This window comes from Leptinotarsa decemlineata, unplaced genomic scaffold (genome assembly GCF_025532065.1).
Source record: "Leptinotarsa decemlineata unplaced genomic scaffold, Ldec_3_MD MMD2_tig00026354_RagTag_RagTag, whole genome shotgun sequence".
NCBI classification, from domain to species: domain Eukaryota; kingdom Metazoa; phylum Arthropoda; class Insecta; order Coleoptera; family Chrysomelidae; genus Leptinotarsa; species Leptinotarsa decemlineata.
The window spans coordinates 9,208,804-9,231,548 of NW_027412702.1; the positions used below are offsets into that span (position 1 = coordinate 9,208,804).

Below are 22,745 nucleotides of genomic sequence, written 5' to 3' on the forward strand. Positions count from 1 at the left end.
TGGGCAATTGAATTGACTCTGTAAAAAAAAATTAATATTGCTGGGTTATTCAATAATTTTGAAATCAGCTATCGCCCCCTTACGGACAAGTCTGAGAAGTGGAAAGTTATGCGAGCTAAGGAACAACGAGGTCTTCCCCTTTAACGTACGATTCCCAGCATGTCAGCTAGTTCATACGACTGAACAAGCAATACTGGAAAAGTGATGGGATAGTAGAAAAAAAAAACATTAAAAGAAAAATTTTAATTATGTCAGTTAAAACTTCCAAATAAAATAAGGGTAAATAAAAACAACAATATTTTGAACAAAAAAAAATTTCTACTTGGTACAAACAAACAAGAGCAGTTCAGCTTTTGATAAATAGAATGCAAAATAAAAAAACAACAAAACCTAACATCTAAACACAAAACAATTTCTGCTTTGAATCGTTTCCAAAGTATGAAAAGGATGGCAAGTACACCGAATGGTTTTCACTAGCGGCAAGAATAAACTTTTAAATTTAAAACAGAGTATCTTACAAATGAAATTTCTCTTTAGGTGAATTGAGATTACCCTAAATGTCTGAACTTTATTTCATAATTTTGAGTGAATAAAAAATGTTTCTTGAAGATGAAACCGTTTTTAAAGCTTTCTGAAAACTATACACATCAGTTTCAAAATAGTATGTTAATCTACATACTCTTTTGAATTTTATTTTTTAAAACAAGAAAATTTGTAGGGCCTAATTTGAGTATTTTGAAAGTACTCCTTCAGAGACAAAACAATCAAAAGAAGGTAAAAAAAGAAAAAAACGAATACTAATTTCTTGATGTGAAGCATGAAGGGGGAAACTAGGTTGGAACTCTTTCATAATTTACAATAGTTATTTATTCTTCTCTACTTTTTATAAGGCTTGTATTCAATTTGTTCATAATAGACATGTTTTTGAAATGTTCAGGTTTCTAGACTTTTAATTAATAAAGTCTAAACCTTTCTATCTACTCTGATAATCTATTGAAACTCCTCCAACTCCATTCAATGTTTTATTTAGCTGAGTGTTGAACATTGAATGTTTAATTTTAACTTTCAGAAACTGAAAAGGGCAACTGGGTTGGTGAAACGCGCGTCGAACAGAGAGTTGCAGTTCTGGTGGTTGGGAAGTTCTTGTTTTGGATTCTACCATTCATTATTCCTTATTTATATATTTCTATTTATTATCTTTTACTAGATCTTTGTAAATTGAGGTTTGATGAATGTCAATATATTTTAAAAATATGCATTTATAAATATCTCTTATCTGAATCTAAATAATCTAAAAAGTAAAAAATATCAACTCGATTTTATCGAGAATAACAATAGAATTTAACCACTTCATTTCCAATGACTGATAACATCAATATAAAATATTTACATTTGCTAATAAAAAAGTAATCATTTCATTATCAACAATGATAATACTGGCCATCCTTTCCAGATACTTTGAAACAAATCCTGACAACGTTCCAAACTGGAGGTCAAGCATCAATACTGTCCAGATCTAAGTATTCGAAGCCATTGCACAAGGTTAACAAACTGAGGAGGCAGCCTATCACTTGTATATTATACAAAAAGGTTTCATTTTGAAATGAAAATTCATAAACTGAGTATAAGCTACGAGTACATCATTTCAATGTGGGGTATTTTGTGAGAAATTCGTAAACAAGCGATATCTCCATGAAAAATTGAATTGTTGAACAAATGAAAAAGTAACACCTTTTTTGCTCTCAAGACTATGAATTGGCTAACTTCCAAACAGCAAGAGGCCAATTTTAAAGAAGACTGAAAAACTCAAAAAATGTGTCATCAGTTATTTATGAATTGAGGGCATTTGTTTACAATTTTTCAGGTTGCACAAACATGATCATACATTTCTTTTATTAACATTAATGAGAAGTAACTGACATAATCATTATGCCAGCCTATTATTCCGATGGACATGTTTTGAGATGTAACCTTTGTTGTATTTCCTTGATTGTATTGCCATTAATTTCTTGAATTGATATGATAATTATAATAAAATGATTATCAAACAAAGCAACGATGCCCTGATATCGATGGACCCAAAGTACTATTTTCATTTATAAAAAAAATACAAAAATTTCAGTAAAGGATCCTTGGGGTACTTCAGTATACCTTCAGTATGTATCCTAAGTAGGTTAGAATGGTTTTTCAGTTTCGCAGCTTGAATTCTTCACAAGGCCTTTTTGGATATAACATAACAACACATTTGAAATATTTTTGTTCTATATTTTGTTTACGGAATGGCAGAGATATCGCAGTTTACTGAACTTCTTGAACAGCATGTGGATAGGATTAAACCGCACTGAAAAATATCATGATACAAAACCATTTGAACTACTTAGTCATCCAGATTCAGATCACAAAGATAAATAATAATGATAACAGTAATAAACGCCCTTGTAAAGCTACCATTATTTCATATACATCAAAACAAATAATGTATCTCGGCGTATCTCACCCTGTTATTCATACTGTTAAATGTTAACAAAATAGACATAGACAGAGTATATGTTTCTAGTGCGTTATGCTTTGGTAATTGTTTCACCATTTTCTTGAGTATGAAAATAAGACAACATTCGCAAGAAAATTATCACAAAGAACAAACAATCTTAGTCTTGATATTAGAAATAAATAAAAGATAGATATATGTTCGAGTAAGTCAGTCAGTTTTTTTTGTTATTTTTTCTCAACAGAAAACAAGCAAGCGTATATTTCTGTAACTCAAAAAGCTTAATAGTTAACACTAAGTGTTTGAGTACAAACTGAATATTTTTATATAATATAAATATAACTATTTAGGGAAAAACGAGAACCTTCGCAAATACATAACCTCACAAAAATAATTGAAAGTTACGCACAGAAGATTTGCGTCACCCTATGTAAATACAACCCGCTCGAAGGTAACTCACCTATGATGTGTATTATGAAGTGAGTCACTTTCAAGGTTCCATATCTTATGAAGCTTAGTTGCAATCATTTAAAGAATATTGTGTCAAAGCCTGGTTATTCTTGTGTCAAACTTCACTAGGATCGAGTACATCGGCACTCAACACTCCAGATGGCTCTGTTGTACGAGCCGAAAGGTAGTGCTTGGCGTCGAAATATTCAACGACCTAAAAGAGAAACAATAAAAAATCAATTCACATTAGAAAGCAATTAATTTCAAACATAACCAAATCTAGAGCCTCGAAATGTCTATCTGGCCTCATGATATGGATTTATGAAAAATATATCAACACTTTTTGAGGAATTGTAATTTTTGTACTCAATCACACATATTTCACTTTTTTTTCATTTCATTTTTATACCTTTATAAGGAAAATTGAAAAAGGTATTATTCATAACTAACAAACCGTGTTTGTAAGACACTCCCGAAGAAGCCATTGTATGACGAAACACGTGTTGGGTTTTTGTAAAATTGTCTAGTGAAAATCTCACAATAAAGTGTTTTTTACATACGTTAGCTATGGATTTTCATCAAGTATCTGCCAATTCCATCATATAAACCAAAAATTAAATGCAGAGAATTCATGATACATGTACCATGTACTTATTACCTTACCCGCAAAATAATTTACTCTCAGAGTATCATAATTATCTGAAACTATTCTGAAGAAAAATCTCGAAAAGGCTAACGTGAAAGGGTAATTGAATTCAATAAATTTTAGCGAATTTTAATTCTGTCAAGTTTGTTTTTGGGCTTGGTTGATATCATTTTAAATGTACTTGGCCCTTTTCTGTGTAATTTTGTATTACACACAATTATTATTATTAAAAAACATGAAAATAACAAAGATAAGTCTAATCAAAGAATCATTCAATACTATGAGAAGAGTCAATTCCCCAAAAACTATTTTTGAATTGACTGAATTTTAATGAAGTTGTAGATTTTCAAATTCCATAGAACCGTCATGATAAAGCCATTTCTGACCAATATTAGATTTAATATTACTATATATTGAAGATTTGTTTTGGCTAATATGATTAATAAATATATACTGAATTTCTACACAATTTTCATTTGAAAATTTTCAATTTATTTTCTATTGAATAAATAAAACAATCAATATGTGTGTTGGCTAACACACGGTAATTTGATGATCTCGTAAATGATAAGAGATAGAGAGTTGGTTTAATTGTGGTTGTCGACTTTAGGGTACTATAGAATGACACCAAAAAATCTACTGTAGCTCTTTTGATTTCCGAGATACTGAAAGAAAACAAAAATTAAAATTTTTATTTTTGACTGCATAGTGAATTATCAGAATATACTCATGGAACATTTCTTGATATTGAAGGAGCATTTGACAATGGACTACCTAAATCTATAGGATTGTCTCTGGCTAGAAAGGGTATAGAATCGACCATAACTGGCTGGATCTATGCCATGCTAGTAAACAGAACTGCAACTACGACTCTTCAAGGCGAGACTATCAGGTTCAGGGTCACCAGGGGCTGCACTCAAGGTGGGGTATTATCTCCCCTTCTATGGTCGCTCCTGGTGAATAGTCTGCTTGATGCCCTCAACAGAAGAAAAGTTGTTCTGCAAGCTTATGCAGATGACCTTGTCATCCTGGCAAGGTCCACGTCGGCAAAGGTATCTTGTAATATCCTCCAAAGCGTGTTGGACGTTGTTCACAGTTGGTGCCTGAGGGAGCAGATGTCTGTCAACCCCAGCAAAACTGTGTTAATCCCCTTCACCAAGAGAAGGAAATTGGATGATCTAACGTCACTTTCCCTCAATGGTGTGGTCATTCCATTTGGAACGGAGGTGAAATATCTTAGCATTGTCCTTGATAAAAGACTCACCTGGAACGCTCACTTGGAAAAACTTTTACACAAAGCCAGACTGTCTCTATGGACATGTCAAAATATTTGTGGTGAAACTTGGGGTTCAGGTCCCAAACAAATCCACTGGAGTTATGTGATGATTGTCAGACCAATGATCACGTATGGTGCAATTGCTTGGTGACCGAAGGCTTTACAGAAAACGGCCCAAGCGAAGCTCTATGGCTTACAGAGACAGGCTTGTCTGGTTATCAGTGGTAATGGAGATCCTTGTAGATCTACATCCTCTCCACTTTTTTTGGCAAGAGAGGCTAGATGGACTGCATACAGACTTGTGCACATTGCCAATTGCACAAATCAATTCAATGCAGAGTGCAACAGACTGTTGGTTGACATTGGAAGTCACAGCATTCTGGAAATGACCTCTGACTTTATGCCTCCAACTGTCAACTACGAACTGCCTTATAAAGTACTATTCCCGAGTAGAGAGGACTCGATCCTGCGGGAGAAGGACATATTAAGAGCAGATAGTTGTTGGTTCACAGATGGATCAAAAACACCTTCCGGTTCTGGTGCAGGTGTTTTCAGTCGCAGACCCAGGACAGAGTTATCTACCTGCCTAGGAACTTATGCGACTGTATTTCAAGCGGAAATTTACGCTATTGAATTGTGTGCGGAGAGATTGGATAAATCCAACCTCACTCACAAGTCAATAAAAATATTCTCTGGCAGTCAAGCAGCGTCGGAAGCTCTTGGCTCCCAACGAGCAACGTCTAAATTGATAGCAAACTTCCAAAAAAGACTCTCCTCGATAGGAAGACTAAACAGATTGTCTCTGGTCTGGATTCCTGACCATACTGGCCTGGAAGGCAATGAAGCTGCTAACTCTCTTGCAAAGGAGGATGCTGCAAGCGGCTTCATTGGACCAGAACCTGTCATTGGCATCGCTTTGGGCTTTGCCAAACAAACACTTAACACCTGGATGGCAAGAAGAGTTATGGACTTCTAGCAGAATCTTCCAGGATTGGCTCACTCCAAGACGTTTATTCACCCTTCGAAGCTTGATTCCAAACAGTTGTTGGACTACAGTAGGGATGAACTACGATGTCTAACAGGCCTTCTTACACAGGTTAGTATCATTTGAATCATCACATGCAGAGACTTGGACTGTCGGAAGACAGTGTGTGTCGCCTCTGCCTGGAAAATGATGAAACTGCAGAGCATATACTTTGTGCCTGTCCCGCTGGGGACAGAATCAGGTTCTTTGAGTTCAGCAGATCCGCACTGTCATCATCTGACCTGAAAGACCACTCAACATACAAACTAATCGGGTTCGTTAAGAAGCTGGGTTTATTTGGCCGAGTGTGAATAGGTGTGAGACACAATAAACCCTTATGGGTTGCGGTGGAGGGTCGAATAGACTCACTCACTTTAGACTTACCTTCCTACCTACCTACCATATAACATAAGCAATCTTCAACTCAGAAAGTTGACATACGGATTTGTATTTTTGTAGCAATTTTTTAATCTGCAATGTTCATTTCATATCGACAAGTGTTTTTTTTTAATTATCTTGGAAGTTTCGATTATTTGGTATTATCAAATAAATTATTGTATCTTATTTCTGACATGAAAATCAAGGGAACGAAACTCATAACACTTGATGTACCGTAAATATTTCAGAAAATAATCTAACCAATCCAATTTATTGTTTTTGTCAAGTAAATGTTCGTAGCGTAATAATATTGATTTAATAGCCGAATCCGAAAAACTTTTCAATTTGTGACATTGACATTTCCTATACCTTCATATATAACCGTGTTATATCTCAACATTCAAAAAAAAATTTCAAACATATCAATCTATTCATTGATATTATTCAAGGGTCTGAAAATACCACGTGTGTATTTAAAATTTGAAAGTTGATGGGGACCCTAAATGAAAATTCTATTATTATATTCTGGTGACCATTGAAAGTTTTCATAGCAATGTGGAAACAATTTTTAATTCACTGGGAATAAAGAAGATACACCTAAAAATAGAATTTAAAATGAGTTACAGTTTATTTTTAGTATCATTTAATGGTACAAAACAATTTAACCAATTCCTTATTATATACCATTAACAAGTTCTCTATTAGTTGAATTGGATCAATAATGTTTTTGAAATTCATGCAAATATGAACTGTTTTGAAACCCAATTTATACAGGGTTAGTTAAAACATATTTGTTTTTGGGATAAATAAAGGAATAGTTCAAGTTACATTGAACCGCTCTACATTTTTTTAAGATTCTGTCAAACATCAACACTGAAGATATATATTGTTCAATGTATACATATAAAATATCGGGCCACCCTGTGTAATAGATGGTTAGCAATGATTTATAAATTCATATCTTTTGAAATCCAGAGTTAGCAAAAGGCAATAAGCAACCAAAACCAAGCAATTTACCATTCCATAGAATTTTTCATCTACCTGACTCGTGAAACAAATAAAACTCCTAGAAATGCTCGTAATACCAAATGGACCTCAACAACATCATGCAAAACGAATTATTCTCAATATAACGGACTTTCATCCTAGCACTGCAAAAAAATAGTTCACCATCGAATAATGAACTTCAAAAAAGTGTACCTAAATATGGGTTTTCCTTTGCTGTGCCTGAGCAAAAGGTCCATTACACGAAAACCGCACCACAACATCAACAAGACTCTCCTACTTACATTTTTCTTTAGTTGCGGATACTCTTCCGAGATCCTGTCCCAATCATTTGGCTTTGCCAGACACAACGGAGACATGGCCAAGTGTGCCAAATACTCGATGGAATATTTCAAAGGTTTAGGTTGCGCTGGAGGCGGAGATTTCAATTTTTCCTCATAAGATGAATTACCTCGCATGATTTCTTCTATCGATAGTCGGGGTTTTCGCAATTTCACCTTATCTGTCCATGAAAAGAGTTATTAATTTGCAGTTAAGAATCAAGGTATTGTTAGTTCTTGATTGGGTACACTTTGAAATTCATGTGATATATATACACAATTTTCAACAAACTTTGAATTGAAGTTGATAGACATATTTTTTATTGAAATTTATCTTCTGAAAATATTTTTGAATAACTTCAATGTCAAGTAGGTTCTACTCACACCTTCCTGTAACTGAACCAGAGAAAAATAAGTTAAGATGAACAAAAAGGAATTTGAAAAATATTTGAATTTCTTCAGAATAATCCTTTATTTTTTGTCTCTGTAGGTCATAGATATATATATATATATATATATATATATATATATATATATATATCTATATATATATATATATATATATATATGAACTGTATATATATATATATATATATATATATATATATATATATATATGCCCAATAGGCTGAAACAGCTGTATACCGGTGGCTCTTAAATTGAAATCAATATGGGAATGATCAAAGAGTACTTATTTATTTATTTTTTGATTTTCATGGAATTATTTTCCAGCAGCTTGACTGCATTAACCTTTCTAGATTTTATATATATATATATATATATATATATATATATATATATATATATATATATATATATATATATATATATATATATATATATATATATATATATATTTATAATATCGTTTATAAAATACCTTGCAAAGATTGTGATAAAGTGTATATTGGACAGACCTCAAGACTTCTAAAAGGTCGAATTACCTCTCATAAAAGTGACTGCAGAAGAAATGTTTTATCATGTGCATTATCAGAACATGTAAATTCATTAGACCACCAATTTTTAGAAATTGAACAAAATTCCTACAAACATTGTTTTTTAGAAATGAACTTTCATTATTTCAATTATCTTCCTGATTTCTTTCCTATTTTTTTTTTGTTTTAAGTAAGTTCCCAAAGAGTCCAAATTTGGTAGACTATTTTAACAAGGCGTTTACAGAAGTTTATTTATTTTTGTTAGTCTATATCAACTAATTTTGAACCATTCGTTTTAAAGTTATGTGTTGCCACTTAAATCAAGCTCATCTGATCTCTGTTCAAAATTGTTTAAATTTTTTTGACAATGTACCATTAACATTAGCCTCATCTTCACCATTTTCATTTCGCTTCCCCCAACGAATAAAAACTCATCATCTCAATATGTTCATCAACAGAACAATCCGTATCAACCATCTTCTATTTCTAGGAGCATTGGAAAATCTTTATGGAATGGCTGTGTTAAGCAAAACCGCATACCAAAAGTATTTTTTTACCTGCTTCTTCGGTCTCTCCATTCATGACTAAGTCCGGAGATGGTAGAGAATCTGGCGGAGAAAGAGGCGTGGTAGGAAATTCTTCCGATAAAATGGGCTGAGGGAGGCTATCAAAGCTGTAGAATTGTGTGACATCGTGTATGGGCTCCCCTGAGAAGTATTCGTCCAAAACAAGTTTGCTAGTCTGAAATCAGATTAGGAATTCCTATGGTTGGAATTTTTTTTCTGCTGCTGTCGCTTCTGATTGGCAATTGGGATATAACCGAGCACAGATATTTGATTCTAATTTGAAAATATAAATGTACAATCAGTCAAAAAATGCTTTATTGTCTCAAGATTTTGCTAATGACACAAAATATACAAAATATAAAAAAATATAAAAACAATTTTTCAAGTGGAATGTTTTGGAAAACTTTTCAGAAAAGTGCTGGAAAAAACCTTAACGATTTTTCGATAATGCTCAAGCAATTTCCGGAACATAATTGACCGTAATTTTTACAAATCTCAAATCGATATGTCACTTCTTCAAAAACATAGAACAGCGATTATGGATTTGAAGCTTTCAAGTACACAGACAGGTGGTATAACTTTTCAGAAATTTTTATTTATAGATCCTAACCTTCTCCTAAATAATCATTTGTGTCTATCTCTTCAAATAAGAAAGTTAGGGTTCGCTAAGAGAACACCAACATATTTTGACGGATCTTTTTGTATCCCATAAATTATCATTATTTTTATGTATATTTCAATTGATGTTCAGTTAAAAATATACATTATTATGAAATTAAAGGTACAATTTTACTGTGGTTACAGAATTATTTGACTGATAGAAAACAAGTCACAAAAATTAAGAATTCCTTTCCTTGTGATACATCAAATGTAAATTTTGATGTACCACAAGGAAACTTGTTAGGACCATTGTTATTTATAATTTATCTGTCTCAACTACATACCGGGTTCCCATACACCCAATTCGTTTGCTGTTTGCTTACAAAAAAACTCTATGATGATATTTCCGTTCAACTAAAACAAATTGTCATAGTTCCAAAATTTGAATAGTTCTGCAGTATTAATCGTTATATTCACGTTAAAGAAAAGCAAACAAAGGACATTATATTGGCTGTCGGTTTCAGAACACTTTCTTGACAATCAAGATGACATTTCCATATTGAAAGAAGAGGTTCAAAAATTTAATAATTCTTTGTTTATCAAAGACACGGTTGAATTCATTAAGTTGTTGAAGAATCAGGTAATCTCAGGAAAATCAAACATTTATCAGGAGAACATATTTTAAACTATTGCGAGATATATCACTTTTATTTTCAATTTTTAGAAATTTTCATATAGATTCTGTTACATTTAAATGTGTATTTTTTTGTTGTGAGTTGTAACAAATTTAAATTATTTTAATTAATATTTTTTTATTTCTGTAAGAACTTTGCAACTATTATGATCTGAGGACCAACATTGAAAAATCAGCAACCTTAAGAGATAAATATTTGCTTAAATAAGAAAATATTGGCAATGTTGCCAAAGTATATAAAAACCCGATTATGTTGAATTGTTGCCAAAAAGGTAAAATATCAGAATAAAAATCTGTGACCGTCATCTTGTAGTGCTTGAAAAGTGGTAATGAGACAATGTTTTGGTTTTTTAACATTTCTTTTATTAATGTTAGAAAAAAAATTACAATGCAATTGTCAAATTCTGGTTCTTTTCGAAAATCTGCAGAACTAATAGAATTTTCTAAATTTAAAAAGTTTTCCTAAATAAGCTTTTCATAATTTGAACGACTTTGTATCTATCAGTCTCCAATTTTCATATGCTGGACCTCCTTATTTTGGACATACAGTATACGTATAGGTACAATTTTAATTCTTGTGATTATGTTTTGTGTTCTCTTGTAACTTATCAATTAAGTAATTTCAACTATTAATGTATCCCATGTCATTTCTTGATTGTAACGGATTCAATAAAGTATTAATATTATTATACCAAGCAGCTCTTCAGAAGTTATGCCAAAAACATTTTCGTGAGTAAGTCCAGAAACTAATTTGAGGTTTCCTCTTTTTTTGTTCCAAAGTTGAAAAAATAAATGAATGAATACACATACTTACCCTAACCAAATCCAGATTATCCCCTGTGATCCTGATGGTACACCCTTTCGTTATAACAGTGTACTTGTACTCCCCAATGTTGGCATCATTAGTGCTCAGACTGTGCATCAAAGCACGTGAAGCCCTAGCGGAGCCCGGTAGGGCGCTGTCATCAGACGCGGATGAATTGATGCTAGAACTGGATCCGGTCAACGGACCCCCGCTGGAAGATAGCACAGGGTCTCTCACAGGGGACGCATTCCTCCGAATGGTATCTTCGATGAGCTGCTTGGCATGACTGTAAGTGAAAATGTTGATTAAGTTGTTAGTATTTTTGAAGGACTATACTCACTTTATGCTCTCCTCGTTGGCACCGGTTATTTGGACGAGTCTCTCCTTTGCACCAGGGTTTACTAAAACAGTCAAAACTGTTGTTGAAATATCTCAAGGAGAGCACTGGATTATCGTTATTGGTCAAGATTACCTGGTTATTAATAAATAACAAACATATTCAATTACTAATACACAACTTTTTTTTATTGATTCGACCGTTACTTGATGAAGATCCATAGTAATTTCAAAAACTACACCTCACAATTTGATCTCCACAAACTTTATTTGAAAAATATATCACAACATGTTTCGCTAGCACAGTAACTTTGTCAAGTGATATCACACGTTGTGATATATTTTTCAAATAAAGTTTGTGTAGATCAAATCGTGAGGTATAGTTTTTGAAATTATTACACAACTGTATCAGTTCAGAATTTGGCAATCATCTAACACATGACATAATAAATGGGAAGTACAACATAACATTTACAATGGAACAAATTCATAACTTATCAAAGAATTATCTACCAATGAAACTGCTCATCATTCAATGCATATTAAAAAAAATATTTTGGTTTTTATTTCTCCATCACTATATAGATAGTAGAAAACTTCCGATGGACCCATATTTCATCCATGGTTATGAAACGACGCAAGAATTCTGCTTTGATGCTATAAAACTTTGCTAAACACTCAATTGAAACATCTTCACGATACTGTTTTTGCCCGAGTGTGAACAAACGCGGCACCCATCTTGCACACAGCTTCGTCATGTACAAATTTTCACAAAATATACAATGTCCAGCACTTTTTGGAATGCTTCAAAATATGATGAGAATGGAGATTGAAAGTTTTTCATGTAAGTGAAATTTCATATCAATATTATCTCATATAAGTTTTTTACTTTTTCTGGGTATGTAACCTTACACAATCTGAAAAATGAACAAAGCTAAATCAATAGAGAATCGCTGAAATGTAATAAAGGGCACACTGAATAGTAACTGCTCAATATAAAACACTGAAGAGTCTAATGGGTAATTGAAAAAAAGAAAATTTCTGTGCCTAGCTTTCTTTAGTGGTTGACCTTTTGGAAAAGAAACTTTTTCCTATTCAAATCCAAAAATTCACTGTGAAAACTTTTAGCAATTTTTTTGACATATTATGTTGTGTACATCTGCTTCAATTGCGATGTTTGATGTACAAACCGAATGAGAAAAGTGATTTATGTGTTCAAATATCTGAAAATAGTTGTTTTAGATAATTTTCTTCAGTATCCGAAAGCAATTTTTATACACGATCTACACATTTTTGGTATATTTTATTATTTTCTTCCTTTCCAGAAATTTACCACTTTCTATATAATGATGGAATAGTAAAAAACCAAAACGTTTTTTTTTCAAAAACTAACCTCCCACGTTTTATGTAGACAGAGAGTTGCTTTGAAAACTGAATTTTGGTTGATACAATACCTAATTTGTCCAAGGTGAATAAAAATTGATTAGTTGATGAAAAATATCGAGTAGTTATAATATATCAGGGTTTTCCTAGCTAGAGTATTAATTTTAAAAAAATAACTGGCAGGCAAAAAGTGAAATGTCCCAAAAATATTAATTGAATTCATATTGAGAACCTATTTTTCATTTTGAATTTTTCAGAACTATCTTAAAAACCAGACTGTATATCATACTGACAATGATTGTCTTTTTAATCCGATATATGATTTTGGTCGGAGAGGTTCGCATTCACCTCTATCATTGAGACTGGATGATCGAAAAGTAATAATAATAATGTTTATTTTCGTTTGAACTATTTGATGTGTTTGTTCTGGCAACCTCATTCATGGGTGCCAGATTCCACTAATATTCTTCAGTTTTACAATTGATATTGTGAGGATATAGTGATTATGAAAAATGAAGTAAAGAATATGCAATGAATATAAATAGCAATCAAAGGAAAATTATAATGCAGAATGTCTGAAAATTAGAAGTGAGATGAAGTTTCAGAGAGTGCACTGCGATGTTTAGTACTATTAATTTCAGACATGGTAGCATCTAGTTTGTGTTTGATTTGTATTTTGCCAGGTTCATCTGTGAAATCACACCAACATTTTTTGGTAAATACATTTCTTTTAGAGAAGTCGCATCCAAATATATACAGGTTGTTTCAAAATGTTGTTGCCAGGCAACTATTTGATTCTCAAGATTTGTAGGCCAAAAGTACAAACATTGAAACAAATCACACATTCTCCTAACGATTCATCGTTTGTAAAGTATATGAGTCATTATACTTTCACACTATTCAGAAAGCTTGTGCCTTTGGAGTTTTTTTTGAAATCATTATTCATTATTTCTCGGTGAATCAATAACTTCAAAGGAAAGATAGTTTGTTTCATCCAATTTTCATCTGAAATTAATTTCTGAGGAAGATTTGTTGGGTATTCCTTTCTTAATAATAATATTGTATTTGGTGCTTGTTCAATACCTTTATCATTTCAAAAATATTCTTCAATGACTGTTATGAAATAATTTTTTAACCGAAATACGCTTAAAACTCACTTAATTAACATTTGAATATTTATTATCTCAGAGGCATCAATATCAAATTTTCATAAAAACGCATTTTAGTCGAAGATCCGAATTAGAAACTAACGTCATCCATCTGTTTATTCGATAAACATAAATAATATATGAATCTTCCAAATTAACAATTAATTTGTTGGAAAACTCTAGGTTCTGGTAAATGCCTGCTGGAAAACAACTACTTCCCCGATTAATACCACGCTGAATATTGAATTACATCCGATAGACAATTATGCAAGATTTCTCACAGAGGTTAGTCTTGTAGATGTTTCTCCTTTCTCCAGCAGCAGAACCATGCTGAAATTATTCCAGTAGATCACCTACAGACTGGTTTCGAGGTATTACCTTTCATCAGTGCAGGAAAGATCCGGCTCAAACAGCAAAGTGCCTGGGACTGGATCAATTTCAAAGCGGCTCGACTGCATGTATGGAATCTTCATCGTGAACAAAGCTTCAAGTGGGAAATAAGCATCCCATGTCCCAATATTCTAACAGAGATCAAAAACTTGTCTGAAAACTGTATTTTATATATTTATAAATATATCTCCAATATTTCATTTGGAATGGAAGGATGATACTCCATTTTTGAAATTTCAACATTATTTCAATATTTTCAAATAACTAAAAAAAAATTTGGAATAAATTTTCGAATAAGAGTTGCAGTAAATGTAAATGTCATATTGCAAAAATTTTCCACAAAAAAGGTTAGTATAGAATCAAACACTCACAAATTGAACCGGCAGATTTCATAAAGAAAAGAAAGTTTGTTCTCAACGCGGCAGACACTAAAGCAATTTCTGAGGAAGTGCCACAAACGCAGTTATTCTGATTAGAAAAGCAAATGTTAGGACGCCACATCATTTTACCTCTCTGAAAGGATATGATCGTCTCACTAAGCTCCTCGATCATATGAACTCGCCTTCCCTTGATACCCATAACTATAACGCAAAAATAACAATAATGGAATTGTGCTCATGAACTTCTTAGAAGTGCATGGCTTAATCAATGAAAAATTTACCTTTTCCAGAATCTGCGTTTCGGATGACAACTTCGTCCTTGCAGTATTTCTTACCAGGTATCCTGGTAGGTTTGGCAAATTTGCCAGACGGCTTGATTACCTCTCCAGGTCCCAAAAGGGGTGGAGACGATGAAATCACCATTGAACTAAGAGATTCATTCAAACTAGATATAGACTCAGACATATCTACCTAAAAACAAAACATACAGGTCCTTGAATGATGAGTCTGAGACTGTTAGTTCTCAATCAATTACTGACAGTTAATTGTCACGCTCAAGTTATGTTCATCATATTTATATGAATTCTTTATTTTGCATTCTACCAATATATTATCCATGATAAATAACGTAAAACGTCAAGTATACTAAAAATAACATTATATGTAATCTTTTAACACTAAAATGTGAAAAGTTAGACATAAATATAAAATACCCCCATAAGTTATCATTAAGTATTACATAGACTAGTTATTTTCAACACATTGAATTACGGAAATACATGATTATTTTCAATATCAAAAAGTGAAGAATTTTGAATAATACAATAAATTTACTTTCTTGTGAAGGTAAATTTATTGTATTCGTTTACGAAACTGGAGTAACGTTAGTTACATTTTTCATAATATATATTTTTTCATACAATTTTTCTTACATTACTTTGCCTGCCCAATGTACTTTCAGCAATGATTTAATGTTCAGATAGTAGATGTACTTATTTTAAAAAACATAGCTCGTTGATTTTTCCATTAATTTAAATACTAAGGACATTTGTTAATGCAAGAATATATGCAATACCTGTGAATTTCCAAATTGATTAATTTTTCTTCTATAATAAAGGTTCATCCCATCAGTCCCTTTCCAGCCTTTGGCTCGTAATTCGATAAGTTCGAGTAAATGTAATCGTGAAAGCATGTCAACTTGTATGTCGTCCTGCGCTTTATCCCTGAATATTTTGAAAGCATGATCTAGCTGCTCCTTGAATAATATCTCCAGATACATACCATAAACCTGTTTGAAAACAGTAAAAAAATGTCAAATGAACAATAAAGATTATTCAAATTTAAGCATGCGTATCATAAGTGAACAAATCAAAATTATATCTTTTGCTACCTTCTCAAAAAGACTTCTAGAAAAAAAGGTTGATAACCTATAAACCAAAGAGTAAAGGATCATGTTCGGTAACTACATTCGGAGAAGTAATTGAAGATGGTGATTTATTAACAATCGCTTGAATGCCTCTACATTATCTGTTCGGAATCACATGATGATCTGAAGTCTAATGCTTCTCGTGTAGAACAAATTACTTACTTAAAAATATGTCCTGGCAAATAGCTCACTGTGCTTTCTTAATGTGATATATAACTGGGATTATTGCGATGAACTAGCTGTTGTCAATGTGATGATGCGAGTGAATCACTTTCTTCAATTGTTTGTTAGACTATAATGCTTTGATTAATAATATTATGATAGAACTGACCGATACTTGATGAAAAGCCGTTATAACATATTCAAAAAACACACTTTAATGTTTTAATATACTTTCGAGTGGAAATCACATTGAAGTATATTTTTTGAATACGTTATTAATAATAATAAATATGCTTTATTATGCAAAAAGTTATTCTTATTGACCAAGATGTGGTAAATGTTGATGTTTTGCATAAAGAAGCAGTCAAGTACATAATGTACAATATCTCGATAAAAATTAGAGTAATTACGGTAAGTATACATAAAATAGATTTATATAGAGTCCTATCCCATAAATTATAATATCAAATGTTGTCATATTTTTATTTAAATGTTTCATTTGCTCTGAAAGAAAATAGCAACATGTCAACAGACATTTTAGTTGCTTTCTTCTTTCCTCCGGAAGTTTCCCACTTTTTTGCATAGAGATAGAAGAAGAAATATAAAAAGCTCCCTTCCTGACATACATATACAGACACATAATTAAAAGTTATCCTCATGTGCCATTTATCAGTAACTTGTCATATTTTATAGTTTTGCTTATCAAAAAAGATAGCTACGAATTTTATACTGATTGAAATAATCTTACAATGAAGCGATACTTGAATAAAAAAATTATTACAAGTTCTTCTCAAATATGCCTCATTTTCAAAAAAAACAAACTTACTTTTGTTCAATATTTGAAAAGAAACATACAATGACAAAAATTTGTTTGCAATAAATAAAGTACAAGAATTTCGTTATCAAATCTCTAAATGGGTTTGGGATCATCTCATGTCAGGTGAGATGCAAAGAAAAATTCCATTAGGTTAGGTGCACAACATACTACAACTAGCTAACCGTTGGCAGACAGTTTATAGGTGCTACTTATAAATTTCAAAAATAGATAATGTAATCATCAGAGAAAAAATCCACTCTATAACTAGGTAAGTTCACATATCTAGTTGTACACCATATTGATTTGTTTGTTTTTATGAAATTTGCTATTTTTTTTTTGTAAAAAAAAAACAATTTTTGCAGTGCATTATTGTCAATACAATAACAGACTGCAAATGAACAATTTAGTACTCAGGCCTGATTTCCAAAACAACCAAAAACATCATTCTTTTATAAAAAAATTATATCTGAACATTATGTATCTAAATCAACATCAAATAAGTGCTAAGTAAATAAAATTTAGAAATGGTAGTGAAGTGACTATTAATCATGCCTTCATATTCTACCAAAATCGAGAAAAAACATTTATTTGAGTTTTTCCCGAAATAGGTGATTTGTAGTTACCTAATTGTAGATTCACCCCACGATTTGAATTCAAGAGAATGTTATCAACAAAACGATTGAAAGATGAAATAGTGATCTTTCAAATATTGAATTCTACTACTCGTAGATAATAATAATAATAAAGCCGGAATTATATTGTGTCGTGGTGTGTCGTGACGCACCACAAGTATATCCTATCCATACATTTAGTATGTTTAAAATTATATTACTAAAGTGCAGTGTGTCGGGACGCGATCTGTCGTGACGACGATCGATCGATTCCCGATCGGCGTCAGAACCACAAGTATATCCTATCCATACATTTAGTATGTTTAAAATTATATTACTAAAGTGCAGTGTGTCGGGACGCGATCTGTCGTGACGACGATCGATCGATTCCCGATCGGCGTCAGAACGATGGTGGGGTTCTCACGTGTCAGAACACTCCACACTAGTATATTTCTAATCTGACGTGTTAACTATCTAGAGAATAGTAGTAGTAGTAGTATTTATTAACCATATTGAATACACTCAGTACAAATGGCAGGTCACAGAATAGGTATAATAAATGAGTAAAAATATATATGTATATAAAATATAGAGATGTCAGGAATAACAATTACTAACTTATAACAACAACAAATAGCTTCACAAAAGGAACGTAAATATTAAAATAAACATATATCTGTACATAAATATTTGCTAACACAAACCACTTGTAAACATTCAGTGCTCGAAAAATTCTTCCATAGTATAGAAGCAGTTTTTTTAATAGTCGTTTGCATTTATTTGTGCACACGATGTCGGACGAACTTATTGAACATGTTGGAAAATACGGGTTTGCATTTTTTAAACATCATTTTCTATCATACTCTACTCAAATTGATTTTTTGACATCCTGAAATATTGATGGTATCTTTATTCATCACTAGTAAATGATATTCGCTTCAATTACCTCTCAGATCATTTACTGGATGAACCTAATATTTTCTTTTTTTTTCTTTTCTTTTTAAGTAAACTTTACATTAGCAGGCACGCAAGGTTTTCCTGAATATCACTATCCGAATCGGAGGAAAGCATTGTAGATGCTCGCATGCGTTTACTCCAAAGACCACCACTGTATTGGCTCGAAATAACGTCAGAGCGCGCCCCGACACGACAGAATAGTCTGCACACTCGCTGTCACGTCAGAGAGCATCACAACACACCACAATATATTAATGTAATTCCAGCTTAATAGTAATTGAATACATATACATAAAAACAAGAGGAAATGCAGAAATAACATGACAAGCTACTGAAGCTCATAGAGCTTGTGTGTGACAAAAAGAAAGTGAAACGATAAACTAAGTTAAGACGTTTTGTGTGTGATGTCAGTTGAAATGGAAAAAAAAATAAAAATATCACGAACCAGTGAACAAACAACATTACAATCCAAACTATCGGTCATAAAAGAAATTATCATTCATCATTCATACACCATATACATAGAGTAATTGAAAGTCATATGTTTTATATTTCATTACACCCACCTTTGATATAAGCAAATAATCGTTGATGTAAAGAAATTGGTTGAGGTCCAGTATCGAGTTATGTGGGAAACTTCAGATAATGCTGAATGTTTAACTATTGATATCTGCCTGATGTCTATGATTTCTGTTTAAAGACTCAAACGGAATATGACTCATCACCTCAATACCATAACAATGAAGTTTCCTGAGCAGAACATCATTTTTTTGAAAGTCAAAAAGCTTTGAAGAAACTGTGAAAGACTACTGCAATGAACGTCCAACTATCAAGCTAACATGATCAGGCTTCCCCTGTCCACAACAACAATGGTAAAAGATTCATAGATGTACAATGGAATGAAAATGTACAAAACATTTCGAAAGTACCTTGATTATTTTCAGGAAGAAATAAGGAGATATTCCAATTGATGAAAGCCTATTATGGATCTAGATGAATTTTACAAACAACTCATCTAACGAATTGTAGAATTCACTTATAGCATCTCTTACTAATGTGACATATATTTTTGAAACCATTTTTAAATTTGTATGTTACTTATTTGTTTTGCTGCAATGTAATGACATACTCTATTTTATATGGATAAGATTTTAGTTATCACTTTTATATTGTTTTTATCATTGAGCAAAAACTTTGTCAACAGGAATTTGTTTTCTCAGAATAAACATATTTCTCTCTCTCTCTCTCATTAATGTAATTATACACTTAACATGAATATAAAAATGTGTCGTGTATCCAATACATCATTTTTAAATGTTCACGTCTGAGGAAGGTATTGTAGAGTGGAACGCTGTTTTCGTTTTGTAAACTGTTCAGTGAAACTCTCACAATAAAGTGTCACTTGAATAGATTTTCATCAAGTTTTGGACAATTTCATCACATATAAATTTGTAAATATCAGCAACCACAAATTTGAATAGGCAATAAAGATTAGTAAATCCTTGAAAATTATTCACCTTCAGATGTTGGCATAAATTTATAACGCTATCTTTATACGAAAGTTTACTGTCTGCAATATTTGAGGACAGTAGAGCTGCAACTTGATCAACAGCTTGAAGAACATCTTCAACTGAAATAAAACAGATCAATATGAATTTTAAAACTTCTAAAAAGTAAATGTAAGATCAGGAGCATTTTATCAACATTAGTTATATATCTTGGCAGAATTTTTCAACTGTTGAATGAACCATTTTCCAGTATGATTTTAAAAGTTACTGTGTTTACATGGTAAAGAGTTTATTTTTTTAGAGGCTATAAAAATTATTTCATGATACTTTAAAATCTTATTTGTTTTTCAAGTTTGTTCAAAAAAGTTAAGTTTTCTAGCAAGAAATGAATCATCTAATGAATGGAAAAACATTTTAGAATATTCATAAGTGACTTTGTTTATATCACAAATTTGATCTCTTAAAAAATTTTATAGAAAGTATGTCTATCATAGTTTGGTCAGTGTGTTAAAGGAAAAAGTATATATCTGTTTTAGAATATTTTCAATTCCTTCTTCTCCACTGTTTAAGATAAATGTTCATCTCAATGATTCAGTTGACACTCCGGTCTACATTCGGAAACACACTCACTCAGAAATAGAAAAAATCAACTATTTCATGAACTCACTTCTGGTTATGAAAACTTCTAATATGACACCCTCTTCTCATGATGGCATGTGGATGCTAATTCACTTGTCATCCTAAAGATTGTATTTTTCTTAGCAAAATGCATACTGTTTTGAGAAAAATTATTAATGAAATCAAATGATAATTTTACATGATCTTTCCTTTGGTTCTGTTTGTAGTGTTACAAAATTAAACTAGAAATGAATGTGATATAAAATATATATTGACAGACTGTTGTTGCCGAGACTCCAAGATATCACCTTTGGAATTGCATTCTCTATAATATTTTTTTTTGTGGTTTATGGCATCATAAGTAATACATACAAAATTAGACAATGACTTATCGTCGCGATTTCTGAATGAATTTTTATAAATTTGCAAAACATTCAGAATTACTCATTTTATGTCAGTTAAGCAATACATCTTCCAAATATTCCTTGTTTCATGATTATCACTGAACATTCGGTTTGCACCATTGACTGAAATTTTAGGTAAGAATTTTTTCCTATGCATTAAATACTCAGCATGTATGTAATCCTCTGCTTAATTTCAGTTGTGGAACCAATTTGAGTTGTAGAACCTTTAGAGGCTATATATTATCAAATACAACATTTCTGGTGAGTTAGAACACGAGCTTGTTGAATTTTGTTATTCCATTTCTCCTGAAATCACCTGAGAACCAAAACCTGGAGATATATTTTGGCGCAATTTCTTGATTTCTGACATTCCGTGATATTGTCAACAATTTTAAATAAACTCGTCTGAAGTGGTCATTTCATGATTTAAAGAAAAAGATATTTTGGTGAAATAGAAGTTTTTTCTTCAATGATATCATTTGAAATGAATGAATCAAGGTCCTCGGCATGCAATTGTGGATTTTTTTAAAGGGTTTTTGTTAACAAATATAGGTTCCTGAAAGAGTAAATTTCCTTTAGTTTCAACTTTTGAGTGAACATATATCCGATAGGCAAGTTCTGATTCCCGACTCATGATCAGTACACAAAATACGGTATCAAAAAAATAGTTTTCAAATTTATCCAAGTCGTTAAAGTGATCAACTAAGTACCACATTAGGTTTTAATCTCTTTGAAAACTCAACTGAAAGTATTTCTATCGTGGTTTACATTAAAACAAAAAAAACACTGAAAATATAAACAGTGGTTTCCATTGAAAATATATCTATTTCGAACATATTTTCAATCATCTTTCTAAAAATATTTAGACAACTTTACACTTACCTGTGGACATAAGCCCGTCCTGCCTCAATTTATTGGCCAAAATTTGAGCCTGACTGTGCGACTTCACCAATTCATGCTTCTTGGGGTGCTTCAATCGCGAGGACAGACTTGAAGACATGTTCGTTTTGGTGTTGTCCCTAAGAAGTAGTGATACATGGGAATTTTTTTGCAATTCATCTCAAAATATATGAAAAGATTTTTTACGTGAGTCACCAAAAAGAAAGTTGACAGATGGTCTTAACCTATTCTGAACTTTTGAGTTTCTAACAGATTATTAGAAATACTTATCGGAATTACGCATAGATTACTTACTCAGAATTCGAATTGTCTTTTTTTGAGGGGAGGAAAACTGGACTAGAAGGACAACTATAAATTCTGAGATATTTTCGTTCGTGTCAATTCAGTTTCATCTTTTTTGTCAAATGTCAAAGCAAATTGCACAAGTGAGACAGCGTTGCCACATTTATTTTGGCGAATCTACTTTTATTTTTGCTTGAATCTACTAAAATCTACTAAATATTTATTGTAGTTCTTTA

General features: G+C 31.9%; 1 protein-coding gene across 5 annotated transcripts; it reads right to left on the minus strand.

Moving 5' to 3' along the window:
- Positions 1–228: 228 nt before the first annotated feature.
- Positions 229–22,660, minus strand: mxt (Eukaryotic translation initiation factor mextil). Of its 5 annotated transcripts, XM_023160977.2 has the most exons (11): positions 22,522–22,660; positions 22,210–22,346; positions 20,315–20,427; positions 15,900–16,112; positions 15,106–15,295; positions 14,954–15,025; positions 11,528–11,588; positions 11,197–11,473; positions 9,080–9,263; positions 7,552–7,769; positions 229–3,152 (listed from the first exon to the last, which is right to left on the minus strand). In XM_023160977.2, the coding sequence occupies exons 2-11, from the start codon at positions 22,325–22,327 to the stop codon at positions 3,054–3,056; spliced, it is 1,545 nt and encodes a 514-aa protein (XP_023016745.1). In that variant the 5' UTR covers positions 22,328–22,346; positions 22,522–22,660; the 3' UTR covers positions 229–3,053. The 5 variants fall into 5 exon arrangements, with proteins under 5 accessions (XP_023016745.1, XP_023016746.1, XP_023016747.1 ...); XM_023160978.2 differs by lacking the exon at positions 14,954–15,025; XM_023160979.2 differs by lacking the exon at positions 7,552–7,769.
- Between the last annotated feature and the right edge of the window lie 85 nt (positions 22,661–22,745).